At 57.6% G+C, this 19334-nt stretch overlaps 1 protein-coding gene across 3 annotated transcripts in view; it reads right to left on the bottom strand.

Moving 5' to 3' along the window:
* The window catches only part of CCDC88C (coiled-coil domain containing 88C), a gene marked incomplete at both ends in the record, with an annotated part of 111260 nt that overhangs the window by 62157 nt on the left and 29769 nt on the right, over positions 1-19334 (bottom strand). For all 3 annotated transcript variants that reach the window (XM_081099746.1, XM_081099747.1, XM_081099748.1), the window contains one exon: positions 6894-6963. In XM_081099746.1, the coding sequence (XP_080955872.1) occupies positions 6894-6963 (70 nt within the window). The remainder of the gene's footprint in view (positions 1-6893; positions 6964-19334) is intronic.

Below are 19334 nucleotides of genomic sequence, written 5' to 3'. Positions count from 1 at the left end.
TGCGGAAAATAAATCTGGTCTGTACACGATCACTTGGGTACGAAGGTGGGGATCGGGTAAAGAAAGGTAACAGCCCTTCCCAGAGGGGGCTCTTCCTGCCCCAAGGGGCACACACTGCTGTGCTGGGGTCTGGGGTCAGCGGGCACAGTGAGCCAGCTGCAGGGAGGGTCAGAGAGACACAGGCCCAGGCACGCCTCCCCCTGGCTACCTCAGCTCTCCACAGCCAGAGGCCCAGGATCTGCAAGTCCACAGTGAGGCTGAGGGTTTAAGCCTCACACCCGGAAGTGCTAACCCAATCCAGTGGCTAATTCTGCCCTCCTCCGTGTCCGTCGCTCCCACAGACCATCGCTGCACTTAAATAGAACATGCTACTGTTGGATTTACTCCCTTTTACAAGCAAGAACGGGGTCCCAACAGGCTGTTACACTGAGATCTGGCCCCAGATCTGTCCCCACCTGCTTTCCCCTAATCTCTCCTACCCGCTTCCTCCCGAAACTGTCGTCCCCCATGGACATTCCTTCCAGGGCGGGGCTCCAGCTCGTCCAGCTCCCGATCCCAGGGAGCAGCTCACCAGCGTCTGCCGACGGACGGGCTGACGTGAACTGTCAGCATCGAGTCCCAGGGGAAGGGCACAGGAATGGCACGTATGTCCTCAAATGTCATTTCACTCAACGCCACTTCATTATAACGATGGTGAGATGCTGTAGTAACTTAATTCTTGATTATATCAATTCACCTAGAGTAAGCCTGGTTTCCGTATACGTAGTTTCACTTAAAGTCACAGAACCTACAGGCAACGTTAAGTGAGAAGTCAGTGCATATATGTATCTTCTTACTAATCCTACATCCTGCTTTCCTCTGACTTAGGTGCTAGTCAGCCACTCAGCACGCTTTTCCTGGCCTCGTATGTGAAAACCAATCCCTCATAAGGACGGTTACGGCGCTGCCTCGCTGATTTAAAGAGAGCACTGCACTGCACTGCACTGCACATGGCCATGGCCCCGTGTGTATGTCTCCTGAGTAACGATATCCCAGCCTCACCCCACGGGCACAGCTCTGGGGGCCCTCCTGGGGGCCCTCCTGGGGGCCCTGCTTACAACGAGAACAGCCGTTTATGATCGCATAAGTCGGGGCCACCTTGAGTTAGTGCCATGGGCACTGCTGAGAACAGTGTGGATAGCAAATTCCTCATAGGTGGGCGCATGGGGACCCTTCATGCCCACCCTGGCCCATGGGGTACGAGGCAGGCACCTGTACACACCACCTCACAGCCTGGACCGCAACCCTGGGAAACCCTCGCCTACATTTCTTCCACCAAGAACGCCACACAGGCGGCCCCCCACAGCATGAACATAAGCAGGCACTCCCATTTGTTTAATTAGTCATTCAACAAACGTTTACCAAACGCAGACTTTGGCCGGCACCGAGTCACGTGGGCAATGGTGCCTGGGCCCCCCGAGTGCACCCAGGCCGGCGGCCTCCTTATCCCAGCGTCTGTCCGTCACCCGCACCAACGCTGCCACCCCGCCCCCAGCACCGCTGCGCGTGGCAACGGCCAGCCTCTGCCGGAGGACGGAAGGCTGCTCTCCCACATCCCGTAGAACAATCTGAAACAGACAGGTCACCACCAAGAATGACTCCCTACCCACCGGCCTGCCCGCCGCAGAGGCCGAGAGCGAATCCGCCTCCTCGCACCGAACAACTGAAGGTCAGCAAAGGAGACTCAACCACAAGAGTGCAGACCGTGACCCAGGGGCTGTGCCGGCTGTAGGCGAGGTGGTGGCGGACGATCTGAAAAAGGGTCCCTCCCAACCCCCACGCAGAAAACTCAAAGCCCAAACATTGCCGGGAACAGAGAGACCTTTGACAAATAGCATCTGGTCCCTCCTCAGCCGGCCACAGAGGACAGTCCTGCCGGAAGCCATGGCGAGCGGCCGCAGCCGGGGAGCATTTGCTCTGTGTACGGGCACCGCTGAGAAGTTGACTAAACAACGTCTGGTATCCAGGCAGGTCCCAGGGGCCGCTCACAAGGCCGGCACTTGGCCGAGTTGCCACGCTCGCCTGGCCTTGGGGTTAAGCAAGCTTTCCGCGTTCCTCGAAGAGCAGAGCGCTGGCTCTTGGCTCCAGCGCCGGCAGCCCTGCCTTCTGGGCGGACTGAACAGCAGCGCAGGAGCTAAGGAGCGGCCGCACGCCCCGCACTGGGAACAGCGTTTCGGGGCTTTTCTGAGCCTGCTCCCTCCAGGATGAGACAGGAAACGGTGATAGGATCGAATGCCTGAGGATTCGTCTCTCTCACTTTTTCTTCCTCATTCAAAGGAACTTAGATTTTTGCAAATGCAAAAATAAAAAAATGTATCTTAGAGAGTTGAGATGAGAGAGTTAGGGAGAAGTGAAAAGGGTAAGGCCGGGAAAAAGGACATAATGCTCGTTAGCCCCCACGGGAGACACTGGACCCAGCAGGTCACAGGGCCAGCAGGGCACCGGGGAGGGCAGAACCCCAGGCCCACGGCAGGGGAAGGAAGACAGCCCTGTGGCTTTTTAAAGGCACACTCTCAGCGGCAAAAAGACTGCCCCTAACCAATCAGATTCTGAGCCGCCTTCCTTGGTTGCCACAGGGCCGGGGAGCAAACCATTGGGCACTCGGGTCTCTGGGTTCCCAGCCGGTCACCAGAAAGCAGAGCTGTGCTGTGTGCGCTGTGAGGGAAGGTTTCCATGGGACCCGGAAAGCACTTCAAGGACACTCTTGACAAGTAAACACTGTGAGGGTTAAACATTAAGTTCCGAGCAGCGTCAGGAGTTCCGTTCCCCTCCAGCCTCTGAAACCTAAACTCCACCGGCGCAGAAGACTGCCTCCCTCCCTGTGCCCTGAGCCTGCAGCTCCCCATGGGACTCCCCGCACATCTCCGCTCCTGAGCTCCTCCCACCTGGACTCCTTCCCTCTGCTCTCTGCTTGTCACACGGCCCCTCCTCCAGGAAGTCTTCCTGCCCTGCCCAGGCAGAACTCATGACCTGCTCTGCACTCTGTGTACAGCGTGCTCACCTCGCTCTCACCCTGGAACAGAGCTGGTTCTGTATGCTTTCTCCCCTCCCTGCCCTCACACGGGCTCGGGGCTCTGTAGCAGAGACAGCCAATTCACCTCTGGGACCCCGGGACCAGCTAGGTGGGCATCAGACAACGAAAGCTGGAGGATGAGCTTGGGCTGAGCTCCCCTTTGAGCCGCTGGCCGGGCAGCCTGCTCAGAGGAGGAAGGCACAAAGGCCTCGGTCTATTGGGAGGGTCAGGAATTGGCCCTCTGGTTTCCTGCACTGAGCTGTGAAGGAAGGCCATTGGCCGCCTCTGTGGACTCAGGCTCTGACTCCTCGAGGTGTTTTGTCCCTCGAAGGCCCTCCTGTAACCACCATAAGAGGGAGGACAGGAAGAACGGAGGGCCAGACCACGAAGAGCATTAGTGGGACCCCAGGCCACTCTCAGAGGTCCCAATGGTATTCACTGCAGGGTCCTGCCGGACCCCCAGCCGGGCTCCGAGAAGTGGGGTCTACAGTAACGAGGTGCCGGACAGACGCTTCCCCAGGGACAGACATCCCACTGAGAGATGCTTCCCCAGGGACGGACATCCCATTGAGAGAGCTGGACCACGCATGGTCAGAGAGGAAATCCAGAGCCGACCCGAGGTTCAAAACAGGAAAGGGGAGTGAGGATTTGGGGCCAAGAGGAGCAGGCACTGAGCAGAGACCTTAAAAGCAGTTTAAATCAGCGGTCGCCCACTGGAGGTCCATGGCCCACTGGGGGTCCGTGAGGCCCGAAAGGCCGGTGACCGCTGATGTAACGTGTACGAAGGGTTGTTCACGTTCACGGGCTGCCCTCCAGTCCCGGGCAGAGGTAAACAGCAGCCTCCTGTCCGGTGGGTGAGGGGGTGCGGGAGACACACCGGAAAACCTTGTAAGCGTATGCGCTGCGACATCTCGCTCTTTCAGACAGAGGAAGGGGGACGATGCCTGGCGGCTCAGGCGTTCAGTGCCACTGTGTGTGAGGGGGAGGGGCGGGCCAGGAGCTCTGCTGGGATCTGTCCCGCCCCTGGCACCGGACTCCACTGTGGTGATTTGCCAAAAACAAGAAATAACCAAAAACTGTGAAACGTTATAAACGACAGGACACTGTCAACACTCGCGGAAAGAGCTCCTCATGCTCCCAACACGCGTGCGGCAGGATCAGTGAGAGCGCCCGCCTCCCAGCAACACGCAGAGAGAAACCGACTCCGTTCTCTATTTACAGAGAAACCCCAAATGCTTCACACGTCTATTTTTAAAACGTCAAACAGAAAGCCCTGCCCCATAAACACGTCCCTCTGCCTCTGGCACTCAGGTCTGCATCATCTCGCTGGGGGACCTGCCAACTCCTTTGCTCTGGGAGCCCCTGTCCCCCAGGACCCGTCCTAACCACCCCACGGGCGCGTCCAGCTCAAGTCCCTCTGGACCCGACATCACGGTGAGGCAGCCCTCCCCCCGAGCCTGCTGCCTGGGCGGCATCCCTCCTTCACTCCCTGGCTCATCTCCCACTTCCTCAGAGCAGGGCCACAGCGTCTTTGATTGATGTCTGTCACTTCTACGCGATGCTGGGCACCCCGGGCGGCACGCTATTCACCTGTCACAATTTTAAATCAGGTTCCCGGTGATGTCCTGAAACTGGATTACGGTGAAGGTTGCATAACTCTGTGCATTTATGGAAAAGGCCACTACATCGTACATTTAAAGTGGGTAAATTTCATGGTATGCAAATGACACCTTCACAAAGCGGCGTTTTGTTTTTTTTCAAATCAGGGTCCACATCTCTGCAGATGTTTCCCTTCAGTGCCCGACCGCAGGAGGGGACCTGTGTTCTCCAACATGAACAATTCCCACAGCCGCGTGGGTCACAAAGGGGCTGGGACCGAGACCGCCGAGGGAGGACTGGAGCCAGGGCTGGTGTGGAGGTGCCTGGTGGATCGGGGGTCCCCAGAGGGCACAGGAAGTGGGGACGCCGGCAGGGACGGGGAAGAGGAGGCATCGACAGGAAGGTAGCCGAGCTCTGCAGTGTGATGAGGCGGCAGGGCGGCTGGTGGGAGAGGATGACATGTTTATCGAATATTAGGTCGAACCAGGCCCACCGCTGCTTTCGTAGGCAGTCGCCTAGAGTTCAACCGAACACGGGCCTGTCTGCGTGGACTCAGACGGGGGAGCTCAGGCTCTGGGGTGGGACAGAGCAGATTTCAGTCAGCGCCTCTGCTTGTAGACCGAGGGACCGGGCCTGTCACTTCCACCCTGTGAGCCCGTTTTCTCATCTGTAATGGGGGTGGCACATCACATCCCACAAGCATCTTTCCACTCCCACTTTGTGGTACATGTGCCATGTCCACCACGTGGTGGGCTCACCAAGGGCTCGAGAATGGGTGTCCCCCTGCCCCCCTCCTCGGCCTTCCTCCCGTCACCTTATGCAGCGACCTCCAGATCCGTCACCTTACGCAGCGACCTCCAGATCGGACGGCAGAGCAGAGATGAGCCTGAACCATCCACCCCTCTCGCACCTCTCTCCTCTCCCCTTAATGCCAGCTCCCACCAAATCAGGGGGCAGCAGTTCTGCTCAGCAAAGCAGACCCCGACTTCATGAAGTTACTGTAGAAACTGCGAGAGGCCCGCCGTCCCGGGCCCCAGGGCTGCAGCTGGGATGGGCTGCATCTGGGGGACCAGGAAATAAAGCCGGGAAGCAAATGGCCCAACGGTGGCGGGGGGGGGGGGGGGGGGGGTTGTGTGGAGGAAGGGTGTGCACGGCCGGGAGCACAGCCAACGTGCAAGGGTGTGAGGCTCCTGGGCCAGCCGAGCGGAGGACTAACCGGAGGTCAACAAAACCTCTTCCTTTCCGCGCATGCAGACAAAAGGCAGACACGCCAGCCAGCGGGCTCAGGAGGCACCCCCCCCAGCCCTGCCCCCCCAGCAACAGGAATAATGCTCAGGCGCACCTGGCCCGGTGCCCCCGAAGCGGCTGCTGCTGGTCTCAGGGCTGTGACACTAACCTAGAGCGGCTCCTCGCTGAGCCACGTCCTTGGCCAGCCGCTCGGCACACTCCCCCTTCCCTCTCAAGGCAACTCTAGCCGCCGTCACATCGTCAGGAGCAGGACGGCCAGCCCCAGTGACAGCATGAGGAGAGCCGGCCACAGAGGGCAGCTGCTCCTTCTGCAGCAGCCCCTCCCGCGGCGGACCTTCTGCACGCCCTGGCCTACCCCAGGAGGCCCCAGCACCCAGCAAGGTCTCCGCCAGACAAATGAAGTCCCTCACCGCGGGACGTCTGTCCCTGGAGCCTGGGAGCGGGTGGCCAGGAGCCATGGTGCGGGAGCCACCGGACCAGCGCAAATGAAGCTCCGACGCTCTGGAAGATGGCCAGGAGCACATTGCAATCGGTCTCTCAAGGTCCAGCCAGTGTCCAGCCTGGGACTCGGAGCCCTTGCCCTCTGGGGCCTCAGGTGCAGTGGTGAGACGTACTGCAGACTGAAAGAGCATCACGGGGTCCCCGAGGGAGAGATTCGAGTTCCCTCAACAGATTCTAACTTTCTTCCCAGAAGGTACCCGCCCCACTACAGCGTCATGGATTGTAGAAAAGAGATTCCCCTCCTCCTCCCCGAGGCCACCATACAACTCCGGCCCCTGAGCCCACCGAAGCAGTGGCCATGGATTCGTTCTTAAGGAAGATATGTGCTCTTGGCTTCCTGCCTCAGGGTAATAAGCCCACCCTTTAAAATCCCACCGCACCGGTCACGTGGTTTCAGCGTGCCGGCTCCCAACTGGCAGCTGGAGCGCTGTGCCCAACAGCTGCCCAGAGCCACTGGCACAGGCCAAGCACCCGGGGGGCGGCTTCCACTCACCAGACAGCGGGTCTTTGCCAATCATCAGAACGTTGGGCAAGTTCATTACGATCAGCTGCTGCAGAACCTCCTACAGAAACAAAGAGGAAAGACCCCATTAACAACAGGAAACAAAAATAAAGGATGATGAACAGAACGCACTGGATGCGTGCGGAGCCACTACAAGGTCACTACGGACATGCTGCTATGTAACAGGAAGGAACAGTTAGGACACAAACAAATGTGAGAGGTCAAAGGCAGCTTACGTCTGCCCCGATCGTAACTACATGCACATTATGTCTGCACACGTACAGAGACCTGGGGGAGAAGGTATGTTACACGCCAGGACAGCAGGACCAGGTGTGAGAGTCTTTTTAGAAGATGGCTTTATTTTTATGGCATGGTTTGCTTGTGCAATTAAAAGTACAGAATGAAAATTAAGGAGATGCTGCGGGGTCTCTGTCACGGATGATTCGGGATGCTGCGTTCGCCAGGTTTCCAGGCTCCGGTACACGCTGTAAACGCTAACTGCGGAGGCTCCTCCTGCTTACAGCGGCGGCTTCCCCGGGAGAGGGATAAATCACAGCTAATCGGCGCCCGTCAGGGAGGTGGCGCGGGAAACGAGCTGCCTTCTGGTCCTCACACCAAGGGTCTTTGAAAGCCGGCCCAGCACCAGCCATCAGTCATGCCCCGTGTCGGGGGCCTTTGATGAGCCCGCCTAGGAGTGTGCCGCATGCACCCTGGCCACCACGGCCTCCCCAGAGGCCTCCAGGGCAGGTCGTCTCCCCCCTCCAGATGGGCCTTGTTGTTTACAAATCGGGAGATAGAAACCTAATTTTACAGAAGACAAGTAAGGGGGTAGGTTTCCTAAGCGGTCTTGGCCTTACAAAAGTGGTTGGGGGGGGGGAGCGTAGAGGAAGCCAGGAGGAGGTCAATGGGGGGGAAAAGGAGACATATGTACTACTAGTTGTAATACTTTAAACAATAAAATAAATAAGTAAATAAATAATAAAACTCCAAAAAAAAAAAAAGTGGTCGCTATAGAAATTCTTCACCAACAAAAGCTCTTCTTACGCCTTTTTAAAATGTTGCCAACTTTTTTCAGGACTCACTCGATTGCGTAACGTGCTGAAGCTCTCTGCATTCAGTACCTTGCCAGCTAGCGCGGATACAGAAAGGGGGGACGATTACGCAATCGGCCCAGCAGAACACCCCAGAACTCTCGCTCTGAATCATCAGGTTAGAATGGTGGCCTGGGCACGCAGGCCGGGAGATGCCAGCGCCATCAAACAGTAAGTGCACTGACTTTATCCTCCCTTCTTAACATCTTTCCGTGGCTCCTGTTCACGGAAATTGGGGGAAATTGGGGGGAAGGGATGCTAAACATGAGGTGTACCCCACTCCCAACACACCGGGCCCCTCTCCACTTGGTGTTGGAGAAAGCTTTTCTTTGCTACCTGGGGTCACATGTCACATCAGAGATGGCTAATGTTTTCTTAAACATGTCAGTGGGTACATGCCTGTGCTGGACAGAGGTCTGAGTTGTGTAACAGCCTCAGCCCTCCCTCTGGCCTTGGGAAAATTCAACATGAAAAAAAACGGTCTTTAAGTGAATGGCTCACCAAAGGATTACACAGTCCACTTTCCAGCTGCTCAGCCAGCACGAGGGAGGACTCCCACCAGGTGAGCCCTGAGTCCGGGAGGCTCTGCCCGCCTTCACACACAGCTCGACGCTCAGCCCAACTTCTAGAAGACCCGCTTGTTACCACTGCCCCGCCACCCTCAGTCCCTTCTGGTCGTTGTCTGTGTGTGTGGCGCAGCAGCCCCACCATGCTCAGGGCGTGCGAAGGGCACAGGTTTCTAACGGAGGCACAGCGTGGGTGCACACCTGGAAGGTCGCTGCGATCATGCACAGCGGTCTTTCTGTGCTACCGATCACCTAAGCCAGTGGTCGGCAAACTGTGGTTCGAGAGCCACATGCGGCTCTTTGGCCCCTTGGGTGTGGCTCTTCCTAAGCCTTAGGAGTACCCTAATTAAGTGAATAACAATGTACCTACCTATATAGTTTAAGTTTAAAAAATTTGGCTCTCAAAAGAAATTTCAATCGTCGTACTGTTGATACTTGGCTCTGTTGACTAATGAGTTTGCCGACCACTGACCTAAGCCAAAGCCGCAGAAACACTGCTAGGAAGCCCATGTGTGTTCAACTTTGTCTAATCAGTACTTGCTAATTTTGCCCAAGAAATATGTGTCACTTGTGCAGTTAAGAAGTGATGTTTGCAATACACAAAATAAAACTGAAAGTAAATTGTAGAAAAAAGAAGTTATGTTTTATGAACAAACTATATTTTGTGTTTTTTTAAAATGTGTTCCTTTCAAAACAGCATGGGTCTCTTAAGATATAATCCTGTGGCCCGACCCACTCTAGGACCCCCTCCTGGACCTCCCCCGCCTCCCCACATCGCCAGCAAAAGCAGGCTCAGGGGTGTGAGTGTCCAGGGCAGTGGAAATATGATGGGAGACAGTAATTTCAAATGACCCAGTAGCTCCCCTCAAAAAGTAAAAAGAAACGGGTGAAAATAATAATATACTTTAATGACACCAACATACCCCAAGTATTACCACTTCACCAGACAATCGACAGGAAGTCGTGAACACTTCACATTCTCGCTTCACACCCAGTCTCTGAAATCCAGTGTGTCGTTTATACTCACAGCACATCTCAACTCGGACACTACATTTTCCTTGGAAACCCTTGATGCGGGAAGTAGCTTCGCATACCCAAGTTCTCCCAAACACACTGAAAAGCGTCCCGTTAACTGAACCGAGCACCACTTTCTAAATTTAAATGAAAAACGCCTCGGTCACACTAGCCGCATCGGGAGACCCCGACAGCCACATGTGGCCGGTGGTGTCACGCACCCAACACCCGTGCCGAGGGACCTGGTGGCCATCGGTCCCCAGCTAACGGGTCCCCTCAGGGTGGCAGGGCTCCAGGGCAGCCGGCCAGGCCCTCCATCTAGCGGGGACGTGAGGAGGTTGCTGATGAGTGGGCCCTCCCGCCTGGCACTGGGAACAGAAAGCCACTGTGGAGGCCGCAGCTGACTCTGGCTGCTGGCATGGGGTGGGGCTGAGCGAGGCCGGAGAGTGCAAGCCCCGGGGTGTGCTTGAACACCCCCGCCCCCTCGAATCGGGCCCCTCCTAGTGCCCCCCAGGCCTTCACAAAGGCAGTCACATCCCCAGGCAGGGACGAGGGTACACACAAGCCTCCATGCAGCCTGTCTTGTCACCCGGTCCTTGTGTCCTGGCTCAGGCAGCAGAGAGGAGTCAGGCTTGAAGTTCGGCCTCCTGGAGACGCCCCCTCCCCACAGAGCGGGGGGGGGGGGGGGGGGGCGGGGGGGTTACCATCTGTGAGCCAGGGTGGGCTTGCACCACGTTTGCTCGTGGATCCTAATCCAAGATGCTGGGAGACCCCAGGTTCTCCTATTCATGAATGAAACCGGACCAACGGCATTTATCCCGCCGGTAACTGCTTCACACGAATCAAAGGAAAAGTCACAAAAATGGACCAGAGGCGGGTGGATGCGTTTGGCTTCTCAGCAGCAGGGGGCTGGAAAGTGTCTGTAACGTACACCACCCAAGGCTGCAAACGTAAGTCTAGGACCTTATCCATCCCAGTGTCTCCCCGGGGGCGGTCACGATCAAAACAAGACCCCACACGTGTCTAGGATGGAGGGGACAGGCCGGGACACTCCCCAGGAAGCGTCTGTCACCCCAGCTGGCGGGCCCCAGGGCTGCATCTGTGCCGGCAGAGGTGTCAACAAGCCCCGTCAGCCGGCCACCGTCAGATTCCCAGCTTCCGAATCTTCCTGATCGGGAACCTTGGAGGCAACCGAGGGTGAATGGGGGTGAATGGGGCGTGTGGGGGCCAGTCTGCAGGCCTGGGGCACTGGCTCTCAGGTGTCACCGGGGAGAGAAGGTCCAGGAACAGAACCAGGAAGGCGAGTGGCAGGAAGACACCCCCCAGACATTCCCACTGGAATGGTCTCGTCGTGACAGGTACAGATGTACTCCGCGGGGAGAGTGCAGCACACAGCGGGGTGCCCCCTTCCAGGCTCTGTAGGTGGTCGAGCCCCGCTAGTGGCAAGAGGACAATGCGGGAGGGAGGCAGGAGCAGACTCCAGAGGCACCTGGTTACACGCAAAACGCACACCTGACAACAACCCAGTGATCGTGGATGAGGGGGCCTCTCTGCCACCCACAGCAAACGAGACGGGCACCCAGGTCCACGGCTTCGCTGTGCCCACGGTGCCAGATGCTTGCTCCCCTGGGCCCTGCATTCAGGGCTACGGCAGAGGGCTGGGAGGAAGGGTTCCCAGAGCACCAGCCACTTGAGACAGAGGCTCGGGGATCCCAGTGCCACCCAACACCTAAGGCGATGCAGGGGCCTGGCTGAAAGGCTTCAGAGTCCTGCCAGGGCCCATGCTGACCTCTGCGCCTGCTCACAAGAAAGGCCGTTTTCTCCGCTGGTGGAAGAAGTGCCAGGTCCTGTTAAAGCTGCAGGGTGTAAACACTTTTGTGTGTGTGCCCGGCAAAGGTTATCTTGTTTCCATTCCAAACACTGGGATTGTTGGGTTAAGAACAATGATTTCATAAAGAAACGGGAAGAAACTTTTTCTCCCCCTAAATGACATGGAATGTTATCTCTTGACATTTTGCTGGGAAGGAAAAATAAATGCTGCTAAAGGCCAGAGTTTAGGTCCAGGGAATGACCCTCCGTGGGGGTTGCATAGGAGCTGCTAGTGCAGAGTAAATGAGAGGGAACGCCCAGAAAACTTAAGACACCCGGCAGAGGCCTCCAGGTGCAAGGTGATGCTCACGGTTGCCGAGGAGATCAAGGTGGTCCAGACAACACAACGGGCCTTCCACACAGCCACACAAACACAAGGGGCCTAGCCACGCTCTCAGAGCCACTACTGAACATCAGAAACACGAGGGCGTCAGGTTGGAACGTGCCCCCCGCACTCACACGGCATCTGTGAGCAAAGAGCTCTCAGCCTCGCCAGGAAGGCAGGCAGGCACACAATCCTAGCACAGGTGACACCTAGCACAGGTGTCAGCGCAGCACAGCAAGGAGCACGACCAAACGCTGCCCAGGGAGCCCAGGGCTTCCAGAGAGGCGGCAGCCGAGGAGCCTAGCAGGTGAAGGAGAGAGCTGGGATGCGTATGGACCACCTCCTCCACGCAGCCACCCTTCAAGCCCTTCATCTCATATGATTTCCTTTCCTCTCACATTTTGCCTTGTCAATCAACTTCCCACTCAGAGGCAGCAAAGCGCTGCTAATAGTGACAGCTGATGAAATTAGACTGATCAGAAAATATTCCTCAAAATTTATATTAAGTTTTTGAAACATAAGTGTCTTGTTTTGGGAAGAGATGTCTTCTCTCTCACACACTAGCGAGGGAACCAAGTCATGAAAGCCAGCGGCTCTGCCCCTGACCGTGACGGCGGGCACGTCGGCCACCAGGCAGAAGCCCGAAGATGCCACAGCCCGTAGACGTGAACACAAGTTAAAAACACCCCAGAGAGAACGGTGATGCTGGTGTGGAGACACCATGCTTCCACCGGTAAAATCCCAAACGCGAGTTTTCTGAGCCCAGGATTGAAAGCGAGGTTCATGTTCCACTCCTGGCCTGCAGCAGTCTCAGACAGGAACGCCTCCCCATCCCAGCCCCGTCCCATGCCCTGTGGGATGCCCTGCATGAGGAGGAGACCTCACACCTCACAGCGATGACAGCTGCACACCGGCCCTCCCAGCTGAGGGGAGAAGCCCCTGGGCTGCTGAAAGGCTGACACCCACAGGGCACCCACAGAGAGACCAGGAGGTCAGGGCCCCCTGCGCGCACCCTGGGGCGTACGCCATGCCATCCCCTCGCACCGCTCCAGGTGACACACCCCACACCTCCCACCGGATCTGGCCGAGCTGCCTGGCCTTGGCCAAGGCAAACACCCCCAACCACAGAGACGGTCCCATCTCTATGCTCAGCCCGACACACGTGAGGGGGTCAGAGGAGAACGGCTAGGATGTCCCATCTGAGGGAACCGCAGCACAGTGCTGGTGGTGGTGTTTCATGGCAGGACCAAGCGCACGGCCGGAGCGGACACTCTAGGCTGGTGAGCTGTCCCCCGGACCACACCGACCTCTGATGGCCAAACCACGGCACTTCCTACGGCCAATCTGCCTCCTAGGGCCAATCTGCCTCACAGCGCCCAGTGACCGTGGCAGTTAAGCCTGCTGCCCCCGCCCCACCAATCACGCCTCCCACCGTACCACCCATCTGAGTACAGCGGAGACTTGACCCCCAGACCAAGCGCCACAGCAAATTCCACGAAGAGCACAGGTTTCTAATTTAGCTGCCGAGAGGGGATGTGAGCCTGATGATTTATCCTCGGCCGTCTGTTCGGAGCCCGGCCCATGGGGCCATGCGCTTTAAATCCATCAGGACAAGGGCTGTGGCTGACCGCATTCCCGCCTGCACCGGGCGGGGCCCCGGCGAAATGAGTGGGTAATGAAGTGCTTTCGTGTTAAGAGGCTGTCGGGGAGCACCGCTGATAGACTGGAGCCATCTGCTCCACCTTCTCTCCAGTTAATCTGGGGTCCCCAGGGCCCGAGACCTGCTCGAGCCTCGCAAGCCCAGGAGCCCCGGCTCCCCTAACTAGGCCACACAGTATCCCGGGACCCAGCCATCTAAGGCAGCAGCTCCCCATCATCAGAAAACCCCCTCCGGGGACCACTGCTCTAACTGCAGGTCCTCAGGGCTGCGTTCAGAACCCAACCCAATCCATTCTTTGTTCGCAGAAAGGAAAACAAATATTTCCTTTGAGCTGATGGAGGAGGAGGAAGAGGAGGAGAGGAGGAGGAGATCTGTGGGAAGGAGCCCCTGGAAACTCTAATGCCACCACCACACACCACCACGGGAGGGCAAAGCTGCTTCCTGTGTGACCTCTGAGCCATACCCTCATCTGTAAAGGGACTAAGGCTGTCTCTAAGGATGGGCCTTTAAGAAGAGGGAGGCTGGAATTGGGGACCTGGGGCTGGCACAGAGGAGCACAGCAGATCTTTACAGAGTTACTGACATAGAGCGGTTAACTCTGAAAACAGGCAGTGCCCACGCGTCCTGGAAGAACCCAGGGGAAACCCAACAGGACGGGACTGGGGGACACCTCAAGTGTCCCCATGAGCGCCTGCCACCCTCCCCCTAGGGCTGGTGTGATGCCTGGGGTTGCTCTGTGGGTGCGGCCGACTTATCTGATGCTAGGAGGGCTTGTTCTGAGCCCCTGCACCACGGGAGGTGGTAGGGAGCCCCGGAAGCAGGGGTGGGGCGCTGCTTTCATCTCCTTCTGCCCATACATGGTGCTCCAGGAGCCACCTCACACGGCAAATCTGAGCCTGGCCACCTGCAGCAGAGACCCTCACGGCCACAGGCGGACACACACCCTTGCATACAGATACAGCCAACAGCAGGGGGGTAAGAATCGGCATTTAAGACCAGAAGAGCCTTATAGGTTCTCTATAGAGCAGGGAGACTGAGGAGAAGAAAACCGTGAGGGCACAGCAACCATCTAGATCAGGTCTAAACACACAGATCTCCCGGGATTCACTTCCATTCACCAGCGTCCACTGAGGGCCTCCTACGGCCAGGGCCACCCTCCGGTGGGGGCTTTAGGGAAGGGTGAGGAAGGACTGCGAGATCAGGCCAGGGATGGGAGAGGCGTGGACCTGTCCTCACACTTCAGTGCAGGGGAAGGAGGGTGGCAGCTCTGGGGCACCCTGTCCCCGCCTGCCCACTCAAACAGCATCATCTGTGGCTGGGGCTGATGTGAGGAACCCTATTTTATGGTGGTGAGGAATCTAACACTTTGAACCAGCAGCTGTAAAGCCCTTTTCTTTGAGCTTCCTGGAAAAGTCAACAGTGTTGTTGATGGGCAGGCAAGGGAAGGTGCAGGGCTGAACAGCAGGCATCAACCGCAGCCAGAGAAGTGCAGGGTGGGGAGGGCACACAGGGCCAAGATGGACCTACAGGTGGACCTACAGTGCAGGCTCACAGCAGGCAGGGCCCACCGGACCCAAACTGCTCCCCTGCACCCTCGTCAGGCCGACGAGGCTCTAGGCCGACTCCCCCAGGTACCTTCTGCCCTGGGCATGGCCACAGAGCTCAATGGGATAAGCGTGGCCTTTTTGTGTCATCAGGTAGCTGGGCTAGGGGTAACATGGCATAGAAAGAGCCACTGTGGCCCCCTCTGTTCACCCCACCACTCATCCCAGGCCTACAGGCACCCCCTGGCACGCATACCCGCTGCCTCACAGTGCTGTAACCAGCTTCCCTCCCAGGGTACATGTCGGAGTGGCAGAGTGTGCCAGGGAGCCTCTGGCTTTGGGTGGCAGCCTGCCGGGACCTGTGAGGGCAGGGAAAGGCAGGCAGGGAAGCCAGCCTCCACCCCCATCACCCATAGTGTGAACCTCACAGGACGAAATGCACCAAGGTTCCTGAGTCAGCCAGGCCTCCAAATCCACCTCCCCAGGCAGGAGGCTGGGGGCAGGGAGAACAGCGGGCAGCCTTCCATTCTCCTACTTACACCACTGTCTCTCCTGGGCACCACCTGGGTGGCAGGTAATGGCTGGTTGGAGGTGGAGGTGTGAGCAGACAAGACCTCTGTCCTCAAATCCAGGAAATGCAGACAGACAAACTGAACAAAACTGACAGGAAGCAGCGAGGGTGTCCAGGATGTGTGCATGGGGCTGGGCCTTGTCCTCAAGGAACCCAAAGCCTGGGAATAGACAGACCCGCTGGCAAGTCCGGGGCCCTAACAAAGGGGATGTGAGACATCTGAGCCAGGGGATAAAGAGAGTACCCGGGAGGGACTAACCCAGGAAGGCTTCCAGGAGGTGGTGTTGCACTGAAATGGGAACAGAGAGGAGCAGGTGCCCTCCAGGAGTGTGTGTATGCACAGGGTTGTGACGGTGGCAGGGAGAGGTGGCAACAGAGGCAAAGGAAAGAGCAGAAGGCACTCCCCCAGCTCATGACCCCACGCAGTGCAGGAGTCCTTCTGCCCGCTGCAGTCCAGGGGGAAGGACCAGAAACCCTGCTCAGGTGGCAGCAGGGCTCTGGGGTGCCCTGTGCAGGTCCCCCCCAGCCTGTTGCTGCTGGGCCTCAGCTTCGAACCGTGTGCTCCGTCTGCAGAGCCGGGTGGGCAGGCATCACACCCGGCCTAGAGACCACGCAGAGCGCCTGGCACGTGGCCCTGCCCGGGCTGTTCCAGACGACGCTCAGAGAGCACACGCACGCCTGCCTCCTGCTTCAGGGTCCCAGCTCAGAACAGCTCAGCGGTGCCCAAACGCAGGAAGCCTACGGTGTCAGAAAAGTGAAACCCATCAAGGAAGGCGTGAGGGTGCACCCTGGGGGGTTCCTCAGGACACAGAAATCCTCCTACCCTGGCTCACCCCAAACCAGGGGTGGGCAAACTTTTTGACTTGAGGGCCACATTGGGTTCTTAAACTGGACCGGAGGGCCGGAACAAAAGCATGGATGGAGTGTTTGTGTGAACTAATATAAATTCAAAGTAAACATCATTACATAAAAGGGTACGGTCTTTTTTTTTTTTTTTTTTAGTTTTATTCATTTCAAACGGGCCGGATCCGGCCGGCGGGCCGTAGTTTGCCCACGGCTGCCTCAAACCCTTTCCTCCTCGCTCGCTCAGGGCTTAGGACGAGGCAGGAGGAAGGGCTGGACAGGAGCGCCTGACCGCCCCTTCCTCACCCTCACTTCCTGTCTTTTCCCTCTGGTCTCAAGAGGAAAGGCCTGGACTGGGCAGGGCTGGCAGGTGCAGTGCTGGGAACCCTGAGGGCCAGTCCTGGCTCCGGGGAAGGTGTGCCTGGTTGGTGAGTGAGATGCCAACCGCGGGCAGAGCCACACAGTCCGCACTCGGGAAATAAGAAAAGCTGAAGAGCAGCCAGTCAAGTCCTACGTGAGCACCGAGGGAACTGCGAATGCTCCACGGTGGGCAAGTGCGCGAGGTAAGACTGCTACCGCCTGTCTGGCCGCCCCACCCTCCGCGGAAGCTGCAGACCGAAATCCCGTGAACTGGTCACTTCTCATCTTGGGGGTTTGCAGCAAATGACCAGGCTGCCTCTAGAGAGCAAAGAAACTTGGGAGGGCTCTTCTATCACCAAGAGTTTATTCTATAGCAGGAAACCGGGGGAGGGTGGCTCGGGACACAGTTGAAAAACGGGAGGGAGATTAAGAAACGACAAGTTTATAATGACTAACATCACAGCAGGAAGTGAAATCTCAACAGATGGTATCGCCATCAAGGCAGCTGCCCACACTGGGGGGTGGGCAGGAGCTTGTGGGTGGCCTGACCTCCCCCTCACACCTAATGCCGTGCTCTCCACCTTGCAACTCCCCTCCAATACCTTCACTACCCAAGACCCTTGGTTGGAAACGATCACTTCTTCGTCTGCCCTCCCAAACCCCGGCACTCTGTACCCCACATTCGAGGTGACTGGGAACCTCAGGCTCTCGGGCACAGGTGCTGTGGCGTGCTCACCCCGAACCCTCCCTGCCCCCAGGCCTCTGCAGGTGCTGCTCACAGCAGTTGCTCACCAACTGCTGGCTACACTGAGCCGACTGACCGCAGGGGGGAAGGGTCTGGTGCGAACAGGAGCCTGAGGACCTCGGACAGACCACTGCGCACACCTTCCCCCTTCCAGAGGACACAGAACACTTTCTTTTGAATGATCGTTAATCGCAGTGTTTAATAAGCCAGAGGCTGGGCTAGATACTGTCTGTATCACCCCACTTGATCCTAACTGGCCGCGGTACTCCTGGCGCACCCGCAGTTAGCCAGCGCAAATCCACCACTGGGGACGCTGTGGCAGATGTGGGGATATGCAGAAGCATGTAAGTATGTCATGTGCATGTGCCAGGAAGGACTGGGTACTAAGAAGAAAAATAAAGCAGGGTAGGACGATCAAGAGTGACGGAAAAGGAAGCTAATACAGGCAGGTGATCAAAGAGGGCCTGCCGATTCAATACATGACATTGAATAAACTATGGAGAAAAGGTGTGAGCCAGGAGAGAGGCGGAACAAGAGAATTCCAGGCAGAGGGAAGGCGGCGAATGGGAAGGTGTTGCAGCTGGAACAGGCTGTGCGGTCCTCGCGAGCACGAGGCTGGCGGCCGGCCTGATCTTTGAGGCCGTTTCCAACAGTCCCCGGTGCGCACACAGCCCCCGTGGTCAGATGCCCCGCTCTGAAGCCCTGGGAGGCAGGAGGCGCTCTCACGGTGACACCAGAGGTTATGGCGGGTTCAAGCCTGTGTGCCAGGCATAGGTGGCTGGTGCTGGCCACATGGAGCGCCGTTCGGAGGAGGATTCGGAAGCTAGATCTGGGCTCAGAGGCGGAGCGCCACGATCGATTAGTGATGTCTGCCTGAGCGGGTGTGAAGGCACAGAGACACTCCCTTGTGAGAATTACACTTCCAGAAATGCGTGTTGGGGCACACAGCACTCAACAGCTGACAATCCAGGCTGCCGAGCTCTGGTGTGCCCCCAGGCACGGCCCCGAGCTCCCTGAAATAGTGGAGTTCAGTGGGGTTCAGTGACTTGCCCGGGTCACTTGTCGGTGAGTGGAGCACAGGACCCAATGCCAGCTCCCTGGAGTCCAGATGCCACTTTAAGATCCTGCTGACCTTGTGAGCCCACAGGACGCGTGGTGCAATCGTTAGGTACTCATCGTGCTAGGGCCACGGGGGTCAGAGGTGGTGATGCGATATATCCTGAGAATGACAGTAATCTGAGAGTAATGAAGACCTAAAAATAGTGACTCACACAAGGTTCAAGATCTGAGAAGACAGGCAGACTATGAGGCCCACCTCAGGGTGTCAGGGACCTGGGCAGGGAGGAGGAGGAAGGGGAGGAAGGCACGCTGCCACCTCCTTTTCAGACGGCTTCCCAGAAGCAACCCTCAACACAGCCCGTGACGTCCCCCTCGACCCACCTGGGTGGAGTCTAGCTGGAGGGGCAGCTGGGGTTCTCTTAAGGAAGAAGGGGGTGAACAGGAGCCGGGGTGTAATCGGCCACATAAGAGGGATAAAACGCGCCCTCTGGCCTCGGGGAAATCAGCATCTCATTAGAAAGACACACACATGTAGGGATGATTAGTGGGCGAGGCCTCTGTAACAAGGCACCGATTGTGCGACAGATAGGAAGCAAGTGGTTAAGGAAGCGCAAAGCCCCAGGTGGCCACGGTCACTCCAGCCAGCGGGCACTGCGGAGGGAGACCTGAGCTGATGGGCAGGCGGCGGGGCAGAGAGAGAAGCAGGGGGGAGGGCAGCTACGGAAAAGTATACCACTCTCCACCCCAGTAAACCCCGGGCCACTGCAGCCCCAGCTAAAACTGAC

The sequence above is a fragment of the Myotis nattereri genome (assembly GCF_964212035.1).
Source record: "Myotis nattereri genome assembly, chromosome: 1".
Classification (NCBI taxonomy): domain Eukaryota; kingdom Metazoa; phylum Chordata; class Mammalia; order Chiroptera; family Vespertilionidae; genus Myotis; species Myotis nattereri.
This window is presented reverse-complemented; position numbering and strand designations above follow the sequence as displayed.